The 20026-nt window shown below is 37.8% G+C and overlaps 3 protein-coding genes across 4 annotated transcripts; 2 read left to right on the top strand and 1 right to left on the bottom strand.

Annotated features, from left to right (window-relative positions):
• The first annotated feature begins 1715 nt into the window (after positions 1–1715).
• Positions 1716–9986, top strand: LOC124375948 (protein naked cuticle homolog 2-like). 2 transcript variants are annotated; one of them, XM_046834767.1, is made up of 10 exons: positions 1717–1931; positions 2079–2105; positions 2194–2276; positions 7632–7692; positions 7912–8003; positions 8104–8199; positions 8285–8414; positions 8498–8558; positions 8686–8813; positions 9004–9986. In XM_046834767.1, the coding sequence occupies exons 1-10, from the start codon at positions 1907–1909 to the stop codon at positions 9450–9452; spliced, it is 1152 nt and encodes a 383-aa protein (XP_046690723.1). In that variant the 5' UTR covers positions 1717–1906; the 3' UTR covers positions 9453–9986. The 2 variants fall into 2 exon arrangements, with proteins under 2 accessions (XP_046690724.1, XP_046690723.1); XM_046834768.1 differs by lacking the exon at positions 8104–8199 and having other exon boundaries at positions 1716–1931.
• Positions 9987–13789: 3803 nt separating this feature from the next.
• On the top strand, positions 13790–18189 carry lrrc14b (leucine rich repeat containing 14B). Its single transcript, XM_046834764.1, has 3 exons — positions 13790–15590; positions 17018–17377; positions 17455–18189. The coding sequence occupies exons 1-3, from the start codon at positions 14686–14688 to the stop codon at positions 17768–17770; spliced, it is 1581 nt and encodes a 526-aa protein (XP_046690720.1). The 5' UTR covers positions 13790–14685; the 3' UTR covers positions 17771–18189.
• A 105-nt stretch (positions 18190–18294) lies between these two features.
• On the bottom strand, positions 18295–19774 carry LOC124375949 (cytochrome b-c1 complex subunit 7). Its single transcript, XM_046834769.1, has 4 exons — positions 19631–19774; positions 18916–18981; positions 18621–18787; positions 18295–18462 (listed from the first exon to the last, which is right to left on the bottom strand). The coding sequence occupies exons 1-4, from the start codon at positions 19647–19649 to the stop codon at positions 18385–18387; spliced, it is 330 nt and encodes a 109-aa protein (XP_046690725.1). The 5' UTR covers positions 19650–19774; the 3' UTR covers positions 18295–18384.
• Between the last annotated feature and the right edge of the window lie 252 nt (positions 19775–20026).

Below are 20026 nucleotides of genomic sequence, written 5' to 3'. Positions count from 1 at the left end.
TACTAAGATTAACTGTTTTTTTTTTTTTTAGAATAAAAAAACTAATTCCACCAACAGCAGTAGTTTCTGAAATATTGAAACAACGTATCTGCTACCAAAAATCATGCCAAGGATAAACCATGTCACAGAAATGACACCTTTTCTTCATTCTTCAGTTGGATGTAAACATGAACTGAAACTCTGGACATGTAACTGAATGATTTTACATTCTGCTGCTGATTAGATAGACCGCATAAATGTGAAGTGTACAAGTGCTTCAATATTTTTTTACACGATCTTTACCCGACAAAAATTGCATCCCAATTCCCAGAAAAAACAGTGTCATAAGTAGCACACTAGAGGGTGTAGAAACACACCCGGAATCCTCACTCAATTCAATTCAAGTGTATTTGTATAGGCTTTTAATATTGGACAGCTTTACATCAATAAATGGATTAGTGACCACTGATTGAGGAAGTTCATCCTCCAATTTAGGAGGCCAAGTCAGTTCATCCATCACGAGCAACAGTTCATGTTTATTCTTTATCTATGTTCACCTGTTCCCCATCTCTTATCACAGTTATTGCTGTCTCGATCCTGAGTGCTTGGATGCATTCATAAAATAATTCTTAATATTATTAAAATCTTTAATAATTAAATAATACATTAAACATGTAAATTAGAATGTAATATTAAATAGTGAATTTTCATTAAAAACCTTTTGCTGGGGCACTTTAATACTATTTTGAATACAAATAGTAAAAAAGCAAATAGTAACTAAAATAAGGTGAATTGAGATACACTGATTTCGAATCACTAATTTGTACATTACTTGAATCATATGATACTCTGAAATCCTCAAGAAGCTGACTGTCTTTAGTTGACACATTTGCACATCTCGTTGCTCTGTAATATTGTACAACTGTGGCTAAATCTAACAGAGCAGTTGAAGACTAAAGGACCAATCCAGGGGCCCAGCCTGTTCCAGCATGCCAGTGCCACTGTGTAAAATGTTTCCTCCACAATTCAGCTTGTCGAACAGCTTTGGGATGAACTGGAGCACTGACTGTATCCCAGACCTCTTGTTTTGTTAATGCTCTTGTGGCTGAATGATGAAACCCACACTCCAGAAGCTTGTAAAAAAGTATTTTCGGAAGAGTGGACGTGCACGTTATATAAGCAAAGGTGTGGTTGATGGTATAGGTGTCCAAAAATTACAAGCAGGTAAGATATATTTTGTATATTTAGAGTATACAGTAGGTTTACTGTTTGGTGCTATTTTGTGTTATGTGTGTCTGTCCCACACTTGTGTCTTGTGTGTCTTGTGTGTGTCTGCACTGTTTTTTTGTCTGCACTGTTTGTACTAGGTTGCACTTGATGCACTTTATGTAACTTTATGTTGTGTGTTGTAGCTCCATGTTGTTTAGTGTAGCACTGGGGTTCTGGAGGAACGTTATATCATTTTCACTGTGTACTGTGTACCACTGTGTATGGTAGAAATGACAATAAAAGCCTCTTGACTTGACTTGAATCTGTCTTGCTTCAGAATCTTGTGAAAAGCATTTTCAGAACATTATAGGTTAGGTGCAAAGCAAAGTGTAGGTAATGGTCAGGTGTCCAAAACATTTTGGCCATGTACTATAGATAGGCTTCAGTTGCTGCCCAATAACCAATGAGTAAATAGAGGTGCGTCTAGTGAGAAGGGCGTGGTGGATTTTTCACAATTTAAGATGTGCATTTGTGCCTCAGAGGGCAAAAAGCCTGAAGTGGAATCATCTCCCACGTCGGAAACCACACCACTTCTCCTACATCCCGGTATGGACAATCCCACATGCAGCCCTGCCACTTCAGTCCTCCTCCACCAGTCATGGCTGAGAGAAGCGTTCACAATTTCCTAACTGGCTAATTAGAAGCATTAGAAACAAAGATGGGACTTTTGCACTCAAAAAATGGTAAGATGCGTGTTTTTGTTGTTGTTTTGTTTGAAACAACTATAGTGTAATATTGTAATATAGTGTACGTTAATTATATAGAGGGATAGTAAGTGTATAGTCGGACTGTTTTATATCTCATCTTGTACATCTTTTCTGTTCCTTCAGCTTGTAAACGCAGGGAAAGTCCAGAAGGTATGTAAGCTCTGCGAGTTCCGACATGGTTTTCAGAAAGTTTATTGTGGATAAATTTGCGTTGCTGAGCACATTTTGTGGATTTTAGGTGGAATTTTGGCGACAGGTTCTTTCCTCCTGCAGGGAGAGTCGACTCATCTGAGCGAGTCAGACAGAATCCGAAACAAGCAGGTAAGCGTGAACACACAGCAGTGCTTCCATTAATAGCACGTTTCTTATTATACATAGTGATATTAATCGGTAAAAGTATTAGTAAATATATATTTATATTAAATATATATCTCTCTGGCCCGCGCACGTAGGCTGTAGGATATCCTATATTCTATCTGAAGTGATGGGATAATAATCTCAATAATAAACACACTGAAATGGATTCTATGTATACTTCTATTTATGTCCTAGTGTCACCAGAATATCTACAAACTTGATTTACTTAACAAGTACAGTAAATCAACATTTAAAAAAATGTATTTGCTTTTACATAAAGTCTGTTTTATTATTGTCATCATCAAACTGCATTTGTGTATTCTTCTTCTTCTTCTTCTTCTTTAGAATGGAATTTTTAGGCACTATGAAGCTTATGTCATTTTCACCCATAGATAAGACCTTTTTGTGTCACACAGTGTACATGGTGTCTCACAAGCTTTTTTCTTACATAACCACTAAACCAAATGTATATTTATTAAAATAAGTGAGGAAAAAAATCCTCTGCATGATTTCCATTTCTTTGTAAACACACACTATGTCATCTCTCTCACTCATAATGAGGAGGATGATGATCCCATATCTGGTGTTATGCATGTAGTTGCACTTAGAATACATAGAACACATAAATGCTCCTTTTCTGTGTCTCTATTCTGGTTCTACAGTAGATTAATTTTTTTGTCAAAGAAATTTGGGACACCCTGTAGTTAAAAGCAAAATTACATTACACCCAGAAACCACCTCTAAACACATGCACCAAGCTCTTTAATTGTGCTCTTTCCTGCCTTTTCTGCCCTCTCATTCTGTCAGTTGAGCCTGGAACCCTTATCACAGTGTGAAATGCATATGGCTGGCAGCCAGAAGAGCAGGGCCCTTGAATACAGCTTCAATGCACATCTGGTACTGGTTTTGAAAACGGAGAGGGGCTGTCCTGGGAAAATGGGGGGAAGTGGTTGGAGGAGGAGGAAGGAGGTATAGCTAGTGGGAGGAGAGGCATGACAAAGGGTTGTGGGAGACTACTTTAGAAATGGAGATGACTGAACTTGGGGAGTTGGGGAGTGGTTAATGAGGGTTCCTCATGCCCCAGCACAGGCTTATAAATACCTGTTGTTGGAGATCTGCCCTAAAATGTTACCAAAGAGATAACTTTTTCTGAGGTATGTAGTAAGATCTGAACAGGGATAATCCAAGACTATTTTGCAATGCAAAATATCAAACTGACATTATTTATATTATTTATTTTAATTTATTCTGTTTATATCTGCATTTTATTCACGTAACATACAACAAGGATGAACAATAATGTAAATAATGAATATTCCTGACTGTGGATGTCATATGATTTGTTTGAAAATATAATCTTTTGAATCTGTTTGCCTAATTAATTACAATAAAATAAAAAAAGATAAAAAGATTTTATCCAGAAATATAAATTTCTGAGCATACTGTGCTTTTTCACTAATATTTTCACAAAGATTTTAGTTCATTAGCCTGCAAGTATGTCTTCTGGGCATGAGATTAGCATGGATGATATGTGCGTCTTTTTGTGTGAGTCATAAAGCCTGGGACACTTGAAAGGGCTAGGTCACTGTGCTCAAAGCATCCAGTGTTTTCTTGGAGATCCTAGAAGAAACCCCTCTTTCACCCTTTTTCCGCTCCCAGACACACTTCAAAGGCTAGGGGGAGGGGAGCGTGTGCCCAGCCACTGAGCCGTGACTCTGTCTTGGGGTAAAATCCGGGAGTTGACTGTAACTTGTTTACTCAAATGTTTCAAGATATAAGAAGCCAATCTGATTGGTTGCAGTTGGCCTACTATGCGTTACTCAAATTGTTTCCTTGCAGTTAAAAAAGTGCCAATAGCACTCAGGAATGTGGTCAAATGGTTTATGTAGTTGAGCTAATGTCCTGCAATTCCCCTTGACTATTGTTTAATCATTTACCTGTTGAACTTGCTAAATAAAAGACTGATTAAGATTGCTCCTGTAGCTCTTAGTAGTAAAAGTTCACCCATGTAGCTTGAAACAATTTTGTATAATAAAGAAAGAGGTGGTTTCTTCCTTATATTAAAGAGAAATGAGATATACCAGTTCGTGGATTAGTGTCGAAGTTCATATACCTGACATCCTAGGCTCCAGAGTCTCCCATCAACACTTCTGTGAAGTAATGTGAGTCATGCTGAAGTACTGATACTCACTAAACAGAATAACAAAGGCTCCATTCACTGTTCACCTGTTTGCTTTGACAGACTTAAAGAATGCTGGGCTAAAAGTCAATGCAAAGGATTATATTTAATATGTAATGATATACAGAATATACTGTTTAATAATGTGTATGTATCAAATTATACTCTTAAATATTAAATTATATTCAGGTACAGGGTCTTCAATGCAATTTCATTTATTTGACTTGTTTGTCTTGTACCTGTTTGTTTGCATGAACACAAGTGAAGCATGGTTCATCAACTCCCATCAGTGGAGCCAGTATATCTGCTTTTTCTTAGTGTACCATAAGCCCTGACTGTATCTTAACTGGCTAAGTGATGATGCAATGACTGGACACCCCCCCCTCTCCTTCATCATGTAATAAGGATTTAGTCCAGGTGTTTTGTGACAGGAAGGGAACTGAAACAATGCAAACCACTGTTCCCAGCACTGTGAGTGGGTTCAGAGAGTGGTGCATGTGGGTGGTGGAGAGGAATCAGGGTTGGTGGGGGTGGCTGGTCTCGCGACACCCAGTGTAGGGCAGGAAAAGGCCCCCCTTAAGCTGGTAACATGAGCATACATAAAAGGCCCTAAAGCAGGCCGAGCGTGGCTATGACTTGGCTGTGATGATGGGAGAAATCACTGGCAGAGAAGCCAGTCACTCAATGCACTCGTATGCAAGGGGCTTTGTTCTCCTGCACTGGACTTGCTCGTCTATAGGTTTTATGATCACATATTGTCCTTGCTATTTCCTGCCAGTCCTCATTATATTAGCTTCACTAAGGATGAGGCAATTCCCTGTTTGTTTGAAGTTTAATTTGCTGCAGGTCACTCAGATGTATGACAGATGTTTCCATAGGTCCTTACCTCGTTCTATGGAAAGTGAAGATGCTGATGTGAAACATATGTCATGCACATTTTGTTTTTAAATGATTCCTTTGTGGGTGGTAATGTTTACTAGGAATAAGTGACTTTAAGAGTCTAGTTTCATTATGCAAACGCAAAATTAAGACCATCTTAACTGAGAGAGAGAGTTCAAGTTGCTAAATGGTCTGTGTTCTGTGATGCTTTTGGGAACCCCAACCAATTGGTCAGAAAGTCTTGATTACTTTTCTACAATGGGCACTCTGAGTGTAGTTCCAATTTTAAGGTTTATCTAATCTAGTGCTCATTCTAATAATTTACCTTTTCTATACAAATTAGGAACCGGTATGGAAGCACTTATAAATGGATTTCAAACATGCATTATAATTATTGATATAGTACAGTATTTGCAGTGACACAATTGTAAAACAAAGCATAGATTTTTATTTATTTATTTATTTTTTACAGTCAGTGCTGAAGCTGTTTTTTCAGGATTTCTGCCTTCAGGGCGGAGGGCTTTGTGTTTTTTTTGTAACAGGACAAAATGCATTTTTTCCCCTCATTTTTCGTTTTCTCGTTTCTAGTTGGTGGTGGGTTGATTTTGTACAGCTGCTGTTTCAGTGACATTACAGAACAGGAAATGTAACTATATGGATCAAATTTATAATGTGCAAATTTTTATTAATTAAAAGATCAGCACTTGCAAATTGTTGTAGGACATGCTAAAATAATCAAGAAAAAACACATTACACCACAAATGATTTTTGTAAATATTCATGGGCATCTTTAGCAGTTGCTGAACATTTCCATCAGTCTTACTAACAACAATTACCAATGTATTCACAGCACGTATGCGAACAATTATGTAACAAACATAATGTAATGTAAACCTGTTTGTTTGTTTACCACTAATCAAATGTTGATCTATCTCAGGCAATTAGAGAATGTCTCATATTAGGAATTACTTTTGTAAGTGCAATAATGCCTTAAACAACAAGAATCAATACATTAAAAACACATACAGCAATGATTTACTGCAGCAGAGCTGTCACTAGTGATTCAAATACTGGTAGCTATAAAAGTAATGACAGATTTTAACAGTATTTCACAAATATTGCTTTATATCTTTCATCTGGTGTTCTTTTATTAAAAAATCTGATAAATTCAGATAAAATCAGTTATTTTCCATTTTAGACATTTTTCTGGCTTGAGTTTTTTCTTACACTCGTTTGGATAACAGCTGACAGTTTAGAAGAATCATACAAATATTTTTTTTTTTAGCTTTACAGTGAAACAAACCTACTTGTAAAAGATAATGATCTTATAAATTAAGAAACAGGTAAATACAATTTGTGGGTTTAATCTAATACCTATTTCTCCTTAACATTACTTAAGTAACCTTTATGGCTGTTTTCATACCTTTCATTTAGCGCTTATGAAGCGCTTGTTTCCTCAGTGGATCACTCGGTATAGCCTTTGTGTTCTTGTAGTTTGTACAGTAAGATTGTTAAGATCTTTAGACCTCCCTGTTTTGTGTTGTGTAACTGTGGTTTGAGGCAAGAGTCAGCTTTCATATCTGAGGTGATCGGCAGGGATTTGACTCGTCTTCTGCAACGTTTAGGGGCACATGAAGCAAATTACAACAGAGAGATTAGTTAAGATGCCAAGCTGTTTTGCACTGTAGGCTGTTTTACTTCCTCCTGCTAACATCAACAGCACAAAGCGTCTGGAAACAATTGTGCTCGAGACCACAGGAGTGCAAAGAATGAAGTTAACTTTTTTTTCTTCCCTTTATAGAGGATACATTAGGGGCTTGATTGTAAACTAAGACAGACATAGTTCACCAAGGCTATGTGTGTGCTTTACATATACAAGCAAAGAGCAAAGGAAACTCATGTATTATTATTTTTAAAATATAGTTTCATTTTATAGTCTTGTTTTATACAAGAGGTTGTGAGTGCAAACCGTTATTCAAGATATGTGCATGTGTTTAGAAGGATTGTATTTCAGACAGATTTTTTTGCACAACAATGTTTGCATAGCTTATTTTCTTTTAGACATAAACTTGGAACACATATGAAAGAGCTGGCTAAAGTGTTGAGCCTCTGACCTAGACATTGATATACTACTGCTTTACAGATGTGCTGGATTCTCCAGTTCTCTCTTTCATTTGCTCGAGGCCATGCCAGACATACAGACCGGCCAAACATGGTTATTTTTCACTGTTTCTCCCAACCCATCTGTCTTTTTTGTGCAGGGTATGTGTGGTACAGAGCTAAGGGAAGACCACTTCTTGGATCATGACTGCCCTCTGGAGGGTAAGTTTAGAAGCCCTGATAGATGGTTCCAGAGTAACAAGTTCTTCAGAACCTCTGTGTTACTGCAGATTGTAAATACATTATTTTAACATTGCCAATGTTGGCTGGGGTTCCAGTTATGCTGTTTAAATCATGACTGGGGTTCCAGCTGTGCTGTTTGAACATACAGTATATGCTATTCAGTCACTTGAGCATTATTGGCCTTGTTTTTATTTGCAGTATTCTTGCCACCAGAGAGAGCAGCTGAATTCCAAAGTTACAAAGTTTCACCAGAAAACGGAGACCCCTCCAGGAGGAACGCAAAAAATGATGTGAGTGAACACTCTGGAAAGATTATAAGATTGACAAGGGATTACATTTGTCCAAGTAAGCATTATTTATTTCTTTTATTTCTTATAACTTTTGTTACAGCACATTGAGTGTAATGTGCCTACAGTGGATGAAAATCAGCAAGAGTGGGTGTTTACTTTGTATGATTTTGATAACAGTGGCAGAGTAACCAAAGAGGTAAGGGCTAGGCCAACATTCTATGGAGAAAAAAAACCCCTCATACATCACAGAGTCTCAAAGTGTTTGTTGTGTTATGGTGTAGGATATGTCCAGCCTGATGCATACCATTTATGAGGTAGTGGAAGCGTCTGTCAAACAGTCAGCACTCTGCGATAGCAAAACTCTGCGTGTCAAACTGACTGTAACTCCTTCAATCTCCAGCAGCAGAAGAGGTGAGTATTCCTCATTTTTATTCAGAACTTATGAATGTAATTGAACAAAGCATTGATCAGGTGCAAATGCAATCCCTTGTTAGAACGAGATGTTGGGCTTCCACAGAACAAGCAAGACCATCTGGAGGAAAACCACATGATCAGGTATATAAAAATGTGAGCTCTAGCTTGAAGAATACCTTGAAGAAATGGGTTAGGGTAAATGTTAGCTTGTCTTAAGGACAAAAAAAAATTAGGATTGTTAAATACAGTGTACTTTTTAACCCCACAGAGGACAGAGCACAGATCCTGCTATTAGTTCTGAGAAGAAAACTTACCGCATTGATGAGAACACAGAACGAAGAAACCACTATTTGGACTTGGCTGGGATTGAAAACTACACTTCCAGATTTGATGCAGGTATGATGAGTTTATTATTATCAGTTTAAGGGATAAATTAATGAATTTAAAATTAATGTTCTTAACTTATTTATTTTTAGGGGTATATGTATGCATGTCGATAGCCAAACCATTTGGGAGTAGGTTTATCTAGATCTTTTCTAATTTGTGATAACTGGTAATCTAATTGGAAATAACTGTCTGTATTCAGACCACACATTCCAGTTACCCTATGAGGATCAGTGTCAGGACAGCCCTGCACATGGCAATCGCTCTACCCACCATCGATGGTCTCAGCTTGAACGTGGCAGTCTGGGAAAGGCAGGTGACCGCCGCCTCCCCTTTCTCAGGTCTCTGCGAAGCCGCAGCAAATCAAACAGGCTTCATGGGCATCACCCAGTCAGCTGGTGCTGCCCTCCTGCTCTACAGCAGCAGCAGCAGCAGCCTCTTCACTACAGTCACAGTAAGCGTGTTCATGGCAGGCCACGTGATGCCACATCAGCCTCTATGCCTTATCCGAAGCTAGACTTTGAGCTGCAACCTGGAACAGGCATTTCTCCTGGAGGGTTTATGCCCATGGCTCAGAGACATGAGCACCATCACCTACATGAGCACCATCATCATCATCACCACCATCACCATCATTACTATTCCTCCTGACTGCTGCCTCTCAGAAAGAGAACCAGACTGGGAATGAACATTTAGCTGTTGACCCTTAAAATTGCACATACAAGTTTTTATTTTAAAAATCATATTTAGGGTCAGATGGGGTAGGTCTGTCAACTGACTAAGGAAGGAAAATAAACTATGCAACTATGGGTGCTATGTGTAGTAATACATAACTTGCTCTTTTTCATTATCTACTAGTATTAAATAACTTTCACTACCTTATAATTTGATCAAATATGCTTTAGTAGATTTTGAACAAAAATCCTAACAATATTGTGTGATGAAAAATGATTGTAAATAGAATTGTGCAGAGTTTTGTCCTGGCATAGACTATAATATGTTCATTTTTTCCTGAAAATGTAGCTGATATTGCTGTTTCAGAAGACAGGTCATATGTTAAAGCCCAGAGGACTGATAGAAAATGTGTGGATTTTCTATAGAAATAACCAATCTTTTTTTATACAACCTTTATTATGTATGTTGAAATTATTGCATATGTGTGCATTAAACGTATATAACAATCAATGTTTCATCCATTTTTAACAAGTTGTTTAACAATCCTAAAAGATTTGACAGGATTTGAAAATTTGAAGAAATCTGTTTTAAAAAATATATTTATATTTAATGTATGGTCATTTTTATACCCAATCTATTAAATAAGCAAAGTTGTCATTTGCAGTGATCATTTTAAAAACGATTATACAACTAAGTGTGAACATTAAAACTCACAAACACACATTTGTATGTCGTTTCAATTACAGGTAGTCGTCGACTTACGACCTATGCAACTTACGACCATTCGCCTTTACGACCACAATCGCTAGTACGTTATTTTTTTTTACCAGTTTCCGGCATAATTTCACAGTACTGTACATATAGCCTACTCTACTTAGGACCAAATAGTGTTATGACTGTGGTACGCCAGTGCATACCAACAGTGCGTACCAGCTTCCGGTGTTCCCCGGTCTGAAATCAACCCCCTTCGCGTGCACGCGGACAGTACCGTCGTATTTCCTGTAGATGGCCCTAAAAACACGGAAGGTTGGGTCAAATGTTTTCCTGGTCCTAACGCCAAAAGATCAATTTGAAGAAAACCTATACAGCTTCCTGTAAATGGCAGAATAAACTCAGGAATGTAATCACTTGCTTTTAAAACCACCTGCGTGAATTCTAACCGCGTATTTATTTTGCTTTAATACCTAGACTCACTAAAATTACTCGGATACACAAGTAAAAAAAAAAAAAATTAAATAGTTAATTTGATTTTATTAACATGGACATAACCTCCCCCCCCCAACAAGTAATAATGTATGTGTAAAATACTATATATAATTTAAAAAAAGGCAGGGGGTTTACATTAGGCTTGCCTAAATAATACCCACCTAAATAATACAGCTGTCCATGTTGTTAGATTAAATGTAGTATTTGTAAATGTCTGCAAGTCAGTTTAACTGTTTTTGTTGTTTCTACAAGATTTGACAGGATTTGAGGATTTGAAGAAATCTGTTTTAAAAAATATATTTATATTTAACATAGTCATTTTTATACCCAATCTATTAAATAAGCTGTAATTTGCAGTGATCATTTTAAAAAACGATTATACAACTAAGTATGAACATTAAAAATCACAAACATACATTTGTATGTCGTCTCAATTACAGGTAGTCGTCGACTTACGACCTGTGCAACTTACGACCATTCGACTTTACGACCACAATCGCTAGTCGCGGAGTACGTTTTTTTTTTACCAGCTTCCGGTATAGTTTTACAGTACTGTACATATAGCCTACTCTACTTATGACCAAATAGTGTTATGACTGTGGTACGCCAGTGCATACCAACAGTGCGGTACCAGCTTCCGGTGTTCCCCAGTCTGAAATCAACCCCCCTTCGCGTGCACGCGGAGAGTAACGTCGTACTTCCTGTAAATGGCACTAAAAACACGGAAAGTTGGGTCAAACGTTTTCCTGGTCCTAACGCCAAAAGATCAATTTGAAGAAAACGTATACAGCTTCCTGTAGATGGCAGAATAAACTCAGGAATGTAATCATTTGCTTTTAAAACCACCTGCGTGAATTCTAACCGCGTATTTATTTTGCGTTAATACCTAGACTCACTAAAATTACTCGGATACACAAGTAAAAAAAAAAAATTAAATAGTTAATTTGATTTTATTAATATGGACATTCCCCAACAAGTAATAATGTATGTGTAAAATACTATATTTAATAAAAAAAGGCAGGGGGTTTACATTCGGCTTGCCTAAATAATACCCACCTAAATAATACAGCTGTCCATGTAGTATTTGTAAATGTCTGCAAGACAGTTTAACTGTTTTTTGTTGTTATTACAAGTTAATTTCAATTCATGACAATTTAAACAGAAGGTTAAAATTTCCCTACACCTACACCTCGACTTACGACATATTCAACTTACGACCGTTCGACTTTACGATCACAATCGCTGGCCGCGGCGTGCGGCGGTGCGTACCAGCTTCCGGCATAATTTCACAGTGCTGTACATATAGCTATCTCTACTTATGACCAAATCGTGTTACGACCGATCTGTCGGTCCCAATTGTGGTCGTAAGTCGACGACTACCTGTATGTGTAAAATACTACATTTAATCTAACAACATGGACAGCTGTATTATTTAGGGGGGTACTATTTAGGCAAGCTGCATGTGAACCCCCTTCCTGAATTCTCCCCCCCTATTTCTTTTTCCTCCATACTCAGAGTTACCAAACTTGCTGTGATACACCTACACAAGTAATACTGTGTGTGTAAAATACTGTAGCTGCATTGGTTCAATAAATAATGCCCACGCATAGTACTGATGTCGTTTGAGTTTATTCACACACTCTCTCTCTCTTCAGACACCGTGAAAACTATAAAAAATATAAACATATAACATTCAATAAACATCTCACAATCATAATGAACATCCACAAACCACAATCCATTCATAATTAGTCCCAATCACATCACAATGCACAATACACTTATATACAACTTATATATGTAATACATAACACATTCTACATAACAGCACATGAACAACATTATAATATTTGACACAATATTAACAGTTACCGTGTGCGCCTTTTGAACCACATGCAGATAAATGGTAGTTATTTGTGGAAGCCGTTCATATCAGCATTTTAACGTGTCCATGTCTTTGCTACGCTCTGACCCATAATTCCCTATTCTCGCGCACAACACTGGCATCACGTGTACATCACATAGTTTAAAGAAACATACACATACACATTCTCTGAACATTACGTTTTATTTTTAACCTTCTGTTTACATTTCCATGAATTGAAATTTGAAACTAGTAATAACAACAAAAAAACAGTTAAACTGTCTTGCAGACATTTACAAATACTACATTTTATTCTAACAACATGGACAGCTGTATTATTTAGGTGGGTATTATTTAGGCAAGCCGAATGTAAACCCCCTGCCTTTTTTAATTAAATTAAATATAGTATTTTACACATACATTATTGCTTGGGGGTCAGGTTATGTCCATGCTAATAAAATGAAATTAACTATTTAAATATTTTTTTTTACTTGAGTTTACAGGAAGCTGTATACGTTTTCTTCAAATTGATCTTTTGGCGTTAGAACCAGGAAAACATTTGACCCAACCATCCGTGTTTTTAGTGCCATCTACAGGAAATACGACGGTACTGTCCGCGCGAAGGGGGTTTGATTTTAGACCGGGGGTCTGAATTAAGCACAACACCGGAAGCCGGTACGCACTGCCGCACGCCGCCAGCCGCGGCGCACCGCCCTCCGGCACCATTCGTAACACGATTTGGTCATAAGTAGAGAAGGCTATATGTACAGCACTGTGAAATTATGCCGGAAGCTGGTACGCACCGCCGCACGCCGCGGCCAGCGATTGTGGTCGTAAAGTCGAACGGTCGTAAGTTGCATAGGTCGTAAGTCGACGACTACCTGTACATTATTACTTGTGTAGGTGTATCACAGCAAGGGGGTCAGGTTATGTCCATGTTAATAAAATGAAATTAACTATTTAAATATATTTTTTTTAATTGTGTATCCGAGTAATTTTAGTGAGTCTAGGTATTAACGCAAAATAAATACGCGGTTAGAATTCACGCAGGTGGTTTTAAAAGCAAATGATTACATTCCTGAGTTTATTCTGCCATTTACAGGAAGCTGTAAGGGGTGGCCAACCAGTCAGAGAGCCGCAAAGAGCCAAATCATACACATGGGCACACATGAACATCACCCATCCATTCCTCACACACACACACAGCCGTAGCAACCACACAGTACTGTACATATAGCTTACTCTACTTACGACCAAACGACCGTGTTACGACCGGTCTGTCGGTCCCAATCGTGGTTGTAAGTCGAAGACTATCTGTATGTATATTTGAAAATTTTGTTTTACAAAAATGTGCGTACACTTCTAGGTAAGAAAAATTAATATTCCCAGAATGGGAAATACTGGTCTTTCAATAGACAAATTATTGTTCAGAAAATAACCAAGAATTAAACAAATTTCAAAAAGCTTCTGTGCGATTTGCTAGTTTACTTTTAACTTAAACAGTACATTTCCACGTACATAGTTTTCTTATATGTAAAAATTTTAAATAATGATTTATATTTTTCATAGATATTAACAAGCATAAAATTAGCATGACTGGATGTACTATATTTTTTCAAATATATTTCCAAAGATGTAATTTTTTTGCTTTCTCTGGCACACCTCCATCAAGGGTGTGTAACAAGCTCATGAAATGTATGTATGCATGATTTAATTGTTAATCATAATTCTTGTATAATACTGGACATATTATTTGCCTTATTCTTAATCTTGCATTATGTATATAGTACATAAAGTATGCATTATACAAATGAAGAACAATCAAATGTCTCTTTTACTGCTTGGCCTACCAAGAATCAGAAGAGTTGCTTGTTATTATCCTGTAGAAAAATTCAGTGCATGTCATAGTTTCAAATAGAACTACTGCCTGTGAGTCAGGTTCTGTGAGGCCACGAGACAGCTGTTGCTAAATATAAACGCTCAAAACTACCACCTCCTCACTTTCACAGCCGGATACACAACTTGCCGCATCCCATTCTAATACAAATGCTGGTACAACGAACAGGAGGAAAAACACTTTCAATCATTTTTCCACAAGGCTGATATATTTCAGAAGAATTAAAGATTTGCTAAAACAGCATGAAAAGCTTGAAATTCTTGGCAGCAGAGGGTTTTGTTCAAAATGGCCCATGTGCCAGGAGGAATCTCAATTGCTTATCCTACAATCTCTACCCAATCCTGTTTAAGGCAAGCTATCTGCTGGAAAAGGAAGACGTGCTCAGTAACTTGGTCAAGACATGGCCTCTCACTGAGCTCAATCTACAGAGATTACTGGGAAAAACTCCAGACTGCCAGACAGATCTCACCTCACGCACCTGCCGCCTCTGTCTCAAAGCCCTGCTGTTGGGATTGAAGGACTACGTTCTTCAGGAACCAACCACATATGCCAAAGTTCTGCGTGTTGTTGATCTGACTGGGCTGAATGATATTGAGCACCAGGCCTGCCCATGTAGCAGCTCGCTGGGCCGCTGGGCCCGCACTGAACTGCTCACACACATGTGTTACGAAACCATGGTGGCCATGCAGGCAGATCAGGCAGCAGCATCAGCCTGGAAGATGGAGGTGGACGTCCAGCTCAACGCCTTCGTTACAGGACGGAACTATGAAACTGTGACCCAGGCTCTGCTGCTGATCAAACACTGTCCATTGAAGTTACGCTGTGTGGGTCTTCGTGTGGACTCGCTTCCTCTGAAGAACCTCTTCTATTTGCTGCGCCTGGCCAACACTGAAAGCCTGCAGAAGTTAGAGGTTGTGCATAATGTACATCTGGAGGCTCCACATTTGGAAGTGATGTTGTCAAAGCTTAATTTCCCACAGCTGCGCTCGCTCACCTTACCAGCACAGGCACTGGATGTACGCAGACTGACACGGGGGGATGAGAACCTCTTCACAGTGCTGGGAGAGCTGATGAGTAAGATGAGCGAGCTAAGAGAGCTCTACCTGGGCTTTTCGACCCTTACCGCACAACTGAGACGACTGCTCAGGTGAGGCTGTAATGTCTATTTCACTGACTCACAGCTCTAGGCTTCTCAGTTCATCCCTGAGCAGGGATTAGTGTTTGGTTTTTTTTCTTCTCTGGGTTTTATGGCTTTTTCCATTTTACCAAAAACATGGCATGCAAAATTTCTCATGAGTAAGCGTTTGAATATGTGTGCGCGCATAGTGACCTTCCATGGACTGTGTCAAGTGGTTGAATAAACAACAAAAACAATGACGAATTTTGTCCGACAAAAATCTTTAAATATAGGGAATTAAGGGGTCCCATTTTTTCCATAACTTGTTACTAAATCTGCAAAATGTAAAATGTTTCCACAAAAAGTGTTCATTTCCTAGCTTTGGTCAGGTGTCTTAAAATCAAAAGTAAAAATTCTTATCAATCAAGCTGTCAGACTATGCACCAAAAACACAATCTACATTTTCCACAGTATTTACACACTTTTAACAATTTCAACTTCACTATTCCAAAGAGTTACTCCAGATAATACATCATAAACAAATGATGAGAGAAATGTGATTTTAAAAGATATAGAATATATAGTTTCTGTATTTTTTTAAATAAAAAAAGGAAGAAAAATAGTCTTTTATAAAATTCCTACCTTAGAAAGAGGGTTCTCTTCACTAGTTAGATGTTTCTTTCTGTCCTTGTGATCCAGTTTAACCCTGAGTAGTTATATAGGATTTAGGTCCAGTGACTGGACAGGTAATTCCATGATCAAAATATATATAATACTCCAGCTTTTTTTTTATACTCAAAAATAATGCTAAAGGGTTTTTTTGTTGCTTGGTGATGAAGTATGAAACAGTAGGCATATAGGTTTGTTATTCCTTTCACCATTTAACCTACATATATATTAAGATAGTGTTTTCCAATTGTAAAATTTAATGTGGCATAGTTGCATTTAATTAATCCAAAACCTGTTATTGCCTAAGGAGACAGTTTAAATAGAATTAATACATTTAAATGACCTTGTCTGTTGCATATAAACAAAAGAAGCACACATTTGTCTCTCAAAAAAGAAAAAAAAATACTAGATGTTTCCCAACCAGGCACTGTAAAACCATAATCACCTTAGTTGCTTATGTAGGACAAGTCAGTCACGTGTCTGACTGTTAGAATGCAGACAGATGCCCTGTGCTAAAACTAGATTACAATGGCATCTATGACTAGGTAAAGTTTCTAATAATAATAGTCAATACAGAGAAACCTAACAGCAAAACAATACGTATATATACACAAAAGAGCGTGCAACACATGACCTCAGCAAAAGAAATATAAAGCACATCTAATAATAAATATAAATTAAATGTACATCATGAACTGGGACATTCTTTATTGACACCACCTATACAATTTCTTTTGCCAGGTATTTAAGACTGTGTTATACAAGTGACCTATCTTTATTGTTTCCAGTCCTCTGAAGACCCCACTGCAGTGTATAGAGCTGGCTAACTGCTCTCTCAGCCCTGTGGACATGGCTTACCTGGCTAACAGCCTGCACAGCGAGTTCCTAGTAAAACTGGACCTGAGCGGCCATGTGGTGGCTGATCTCTTCCCCAACACCTTCCGGAAACTGCTGCATCGTTGCTCAGCTACTCTAACCAGTCTGGGTTTGGAAGAGTGCGGCCTGTCAGATGAGAACTTGGAGCTCCTTGTTCATGCACTGGGACCATGTAAAGCCATACAAGAGCTTAAGATCCTGGGCAACCCACTGAGCACAGCAGCCCTGCATGAACTGTTTAACATGCTGGCACAAGGCTATCCAGCTCTGAGGTAAGAACATCTAATAAATAACTTATATGTTGAAGTAGATATATACTCCTTTAATTAATCAAATATGTCTTTGCTAGGTATATAGAGCTGCCAGTGCCCCGAGACTGCTACTCTGAAGACGCAACTTACCCACTGGATGATTCAACACTGCTGAATTATGACAGAGAGAAGTTCAACCAAGCCAGAAGTGAACTGGTGGCCATTCTGGAACATGCTGGGAAAGGACACGTTGAAGTATGCACACCCCTGCTTGGAGTCTATGATCCCGACATCCACGAGACAAGCAACGAGCTTGGAGTTTCTTTGGTGCGCTCATTTAATACAGTTATAGGGAACTTTCTACACACTGTGACAAGTGTGAATGAACGAAGAGAACACAGCCTACATGAGTGAGATCAAAGAACTGAGATTTATTAATATTAGAATTGCAGCTTAAGGTACAAGAACTACAAAATGTGAGAAGAGACAACAAAGCACATGATTAGAAAATGGCCGGAATTGTGCAATAGAACTAGATTTAGATAAATCTGTTCATTCACTTTGAAGTGAATATTTAGAGTATAAATATCTGCAGAGTTCCTGGTTTAATTTCACATGGTTCTTTTTAGAACCAATTATTTTTACATTTATTTTTGAAATTGTAATTTAGACTATATGAACTATTTCATCTTATGTACAGTTTGTTTTATTTTTAACCATAGGGAAAACCTTGATGTTTTGTAAAGCATTTGGGCCTGTCTAAAAGCAGGATTATAATTCAGTCATTTCTTTCCTATATGAACACATTTGTGATTAAATTGTCACTTAAAATATTTGTATGGTCTCAATCATTCTTTGGGGTGTGTAGACAAAGGTTCTTATAACTGTTTAGCATAACTCTGCTTTTGATTCGAAAGCAAGAGGCATGAAAATCAAACTTGACAGAAATCAAATTTATTAAGTACATGGATGTCACACGTTATAAACGTTATTTTAAATACAAGAGAGCAACCACTCCCCATTTTATTCTATTTCTTTTGCCACTCTTCCATTTCTGTTCTTTCACGAATAACCTCCTTCAAGTAGGGCTCAAGGTATGGCAGATCCTACAGAACACACACACAAGCAGTGATTTTCACTTATGTATTTCAGGATTGCTCCATCAACTAGCACATATTTAATGAAAAAGCATATAATGGTTAATGAGAACTTAACAAGTCAATATGCGGGAAGTCTAAAATGTCACACACTGTCGAATTTTTACCTCTTCAAATTTTGTCCACTGGTTCTTGGGAAGAATCTGATGCTTCAAGGAGAGATCGAGGGCCCTCTTTATGCGGAACACTCTGTCGTTATAGAGTGGCTCTGGGAGCCGGCGAATGGCCTCCTTCACATCGGGGTTCTCATATATAGTGTCATCTCGCATCAGGCCTGAAAGACATGTAATGAAGAGACAGAGGTTATATATATATATATATATAAAAAAAAAAAAAGCTGAATAGTTACAATGTGACCTGGGAGTGAGCTTTGTGAGCTTGTGTACATCACTGCATACTCACCGAGTTTGTTGAACCCGGCTGCGTTGTAGTACCACTTCCTGAAGCCCAACAACAGCCTTCCAGTCGCTACAGTATTGGTAAACAGAATTAAATTTCTCTTAATAATTAAGACGATTTGTGCAAGAAAGTTTAGAACTGATTTATTATAATTAAAATAAACGCAGTGCAAGACAGAAAGCGATTCATTCAAAGAAAGTGTATTGTAATATGTACCCTAAATGCAGATACAACAGTAACATGCTGGATTATCAGTAAATATTATTACCGAGATATTGTCCTTAAAAAATGATTCACTTCGCACAATTAAACTGTTAATCTACTAATAATCTATAAGGAGCAGGCAACATACTGGGGACTGAAAAAACTAATGAACCGCGGTTTAACAATAACAAAGATAAGCAGAAAACCGTTTCACCCAACAATTCCTTTGTATACACCTGATTATTCTCTAAACCATAATGACACAGTCCAGTGTTTCAGAATCAGTGCATATCAGTACTGAGCGCGGCTCATTGCTTTAGCCTGTTAGCTAGGGGACACTGAAACTAGAGGACACTGAGGGGTACAGCGTCAAACGAGCAAAAACCTCAGAATAAACGACAACACAAACAAAACAGAACAGACTACATGCTGCTATTGCATTCAGGACTATCAATACTAAACATTATTTCGACTGACATTCCTCAAAGTCAATAAAACGCTAACAGTCAATTACCTGGTGCCTTCGACGCCATTTTCGGTCTCAGGGACGCGGCAAAGGATTGTGGGGAATTTGTGACGTTACAGCCAGCGACAGTGTGTTACATATACGTAATAACAGCGCGACCAATACCAGAGACCGTGAGCTGCATTATTATATTAATGCAAACCGAAATATACAGAATGGTTTTATGATTACAAAAAATAGAATGTATTTATTAAATATTTATTGAAGAAATGCAAAACATCTATATGACAACCACTTATAATTAAAAGTTTCTATCTATCATAAATATATAGATATTAACATGCATATCAATGCCCAAGGGTATGCCACAACAAAAAAACTTTACTTACAAAATAAAAAGAATCAACAGATGATCTTCAATTCTTTTTTAAATTTCTTCTACAT

This window comes from Silurus meridionalis, chromosome 22, assembly GCF_014805685.1.
Source record: "Silurus meridionalis isolate SWU-2019-XX chromosome 22, ASM1480568v1, whole genome shotgun sequence".
In the NCBI taxonomy this organism is placed as follows: domain Eukaryota; kingdom Metazoa; phylum Chordata; class Actinopteri; order Siluriformes; family Siluridae; genus Silurus; species Silurus meridionalis.
The sequence above is the reverse complement of the archived record's forward strand: the minus strand, read 5'-3'. Positions and strand labels throughout refer to the sequence as shown.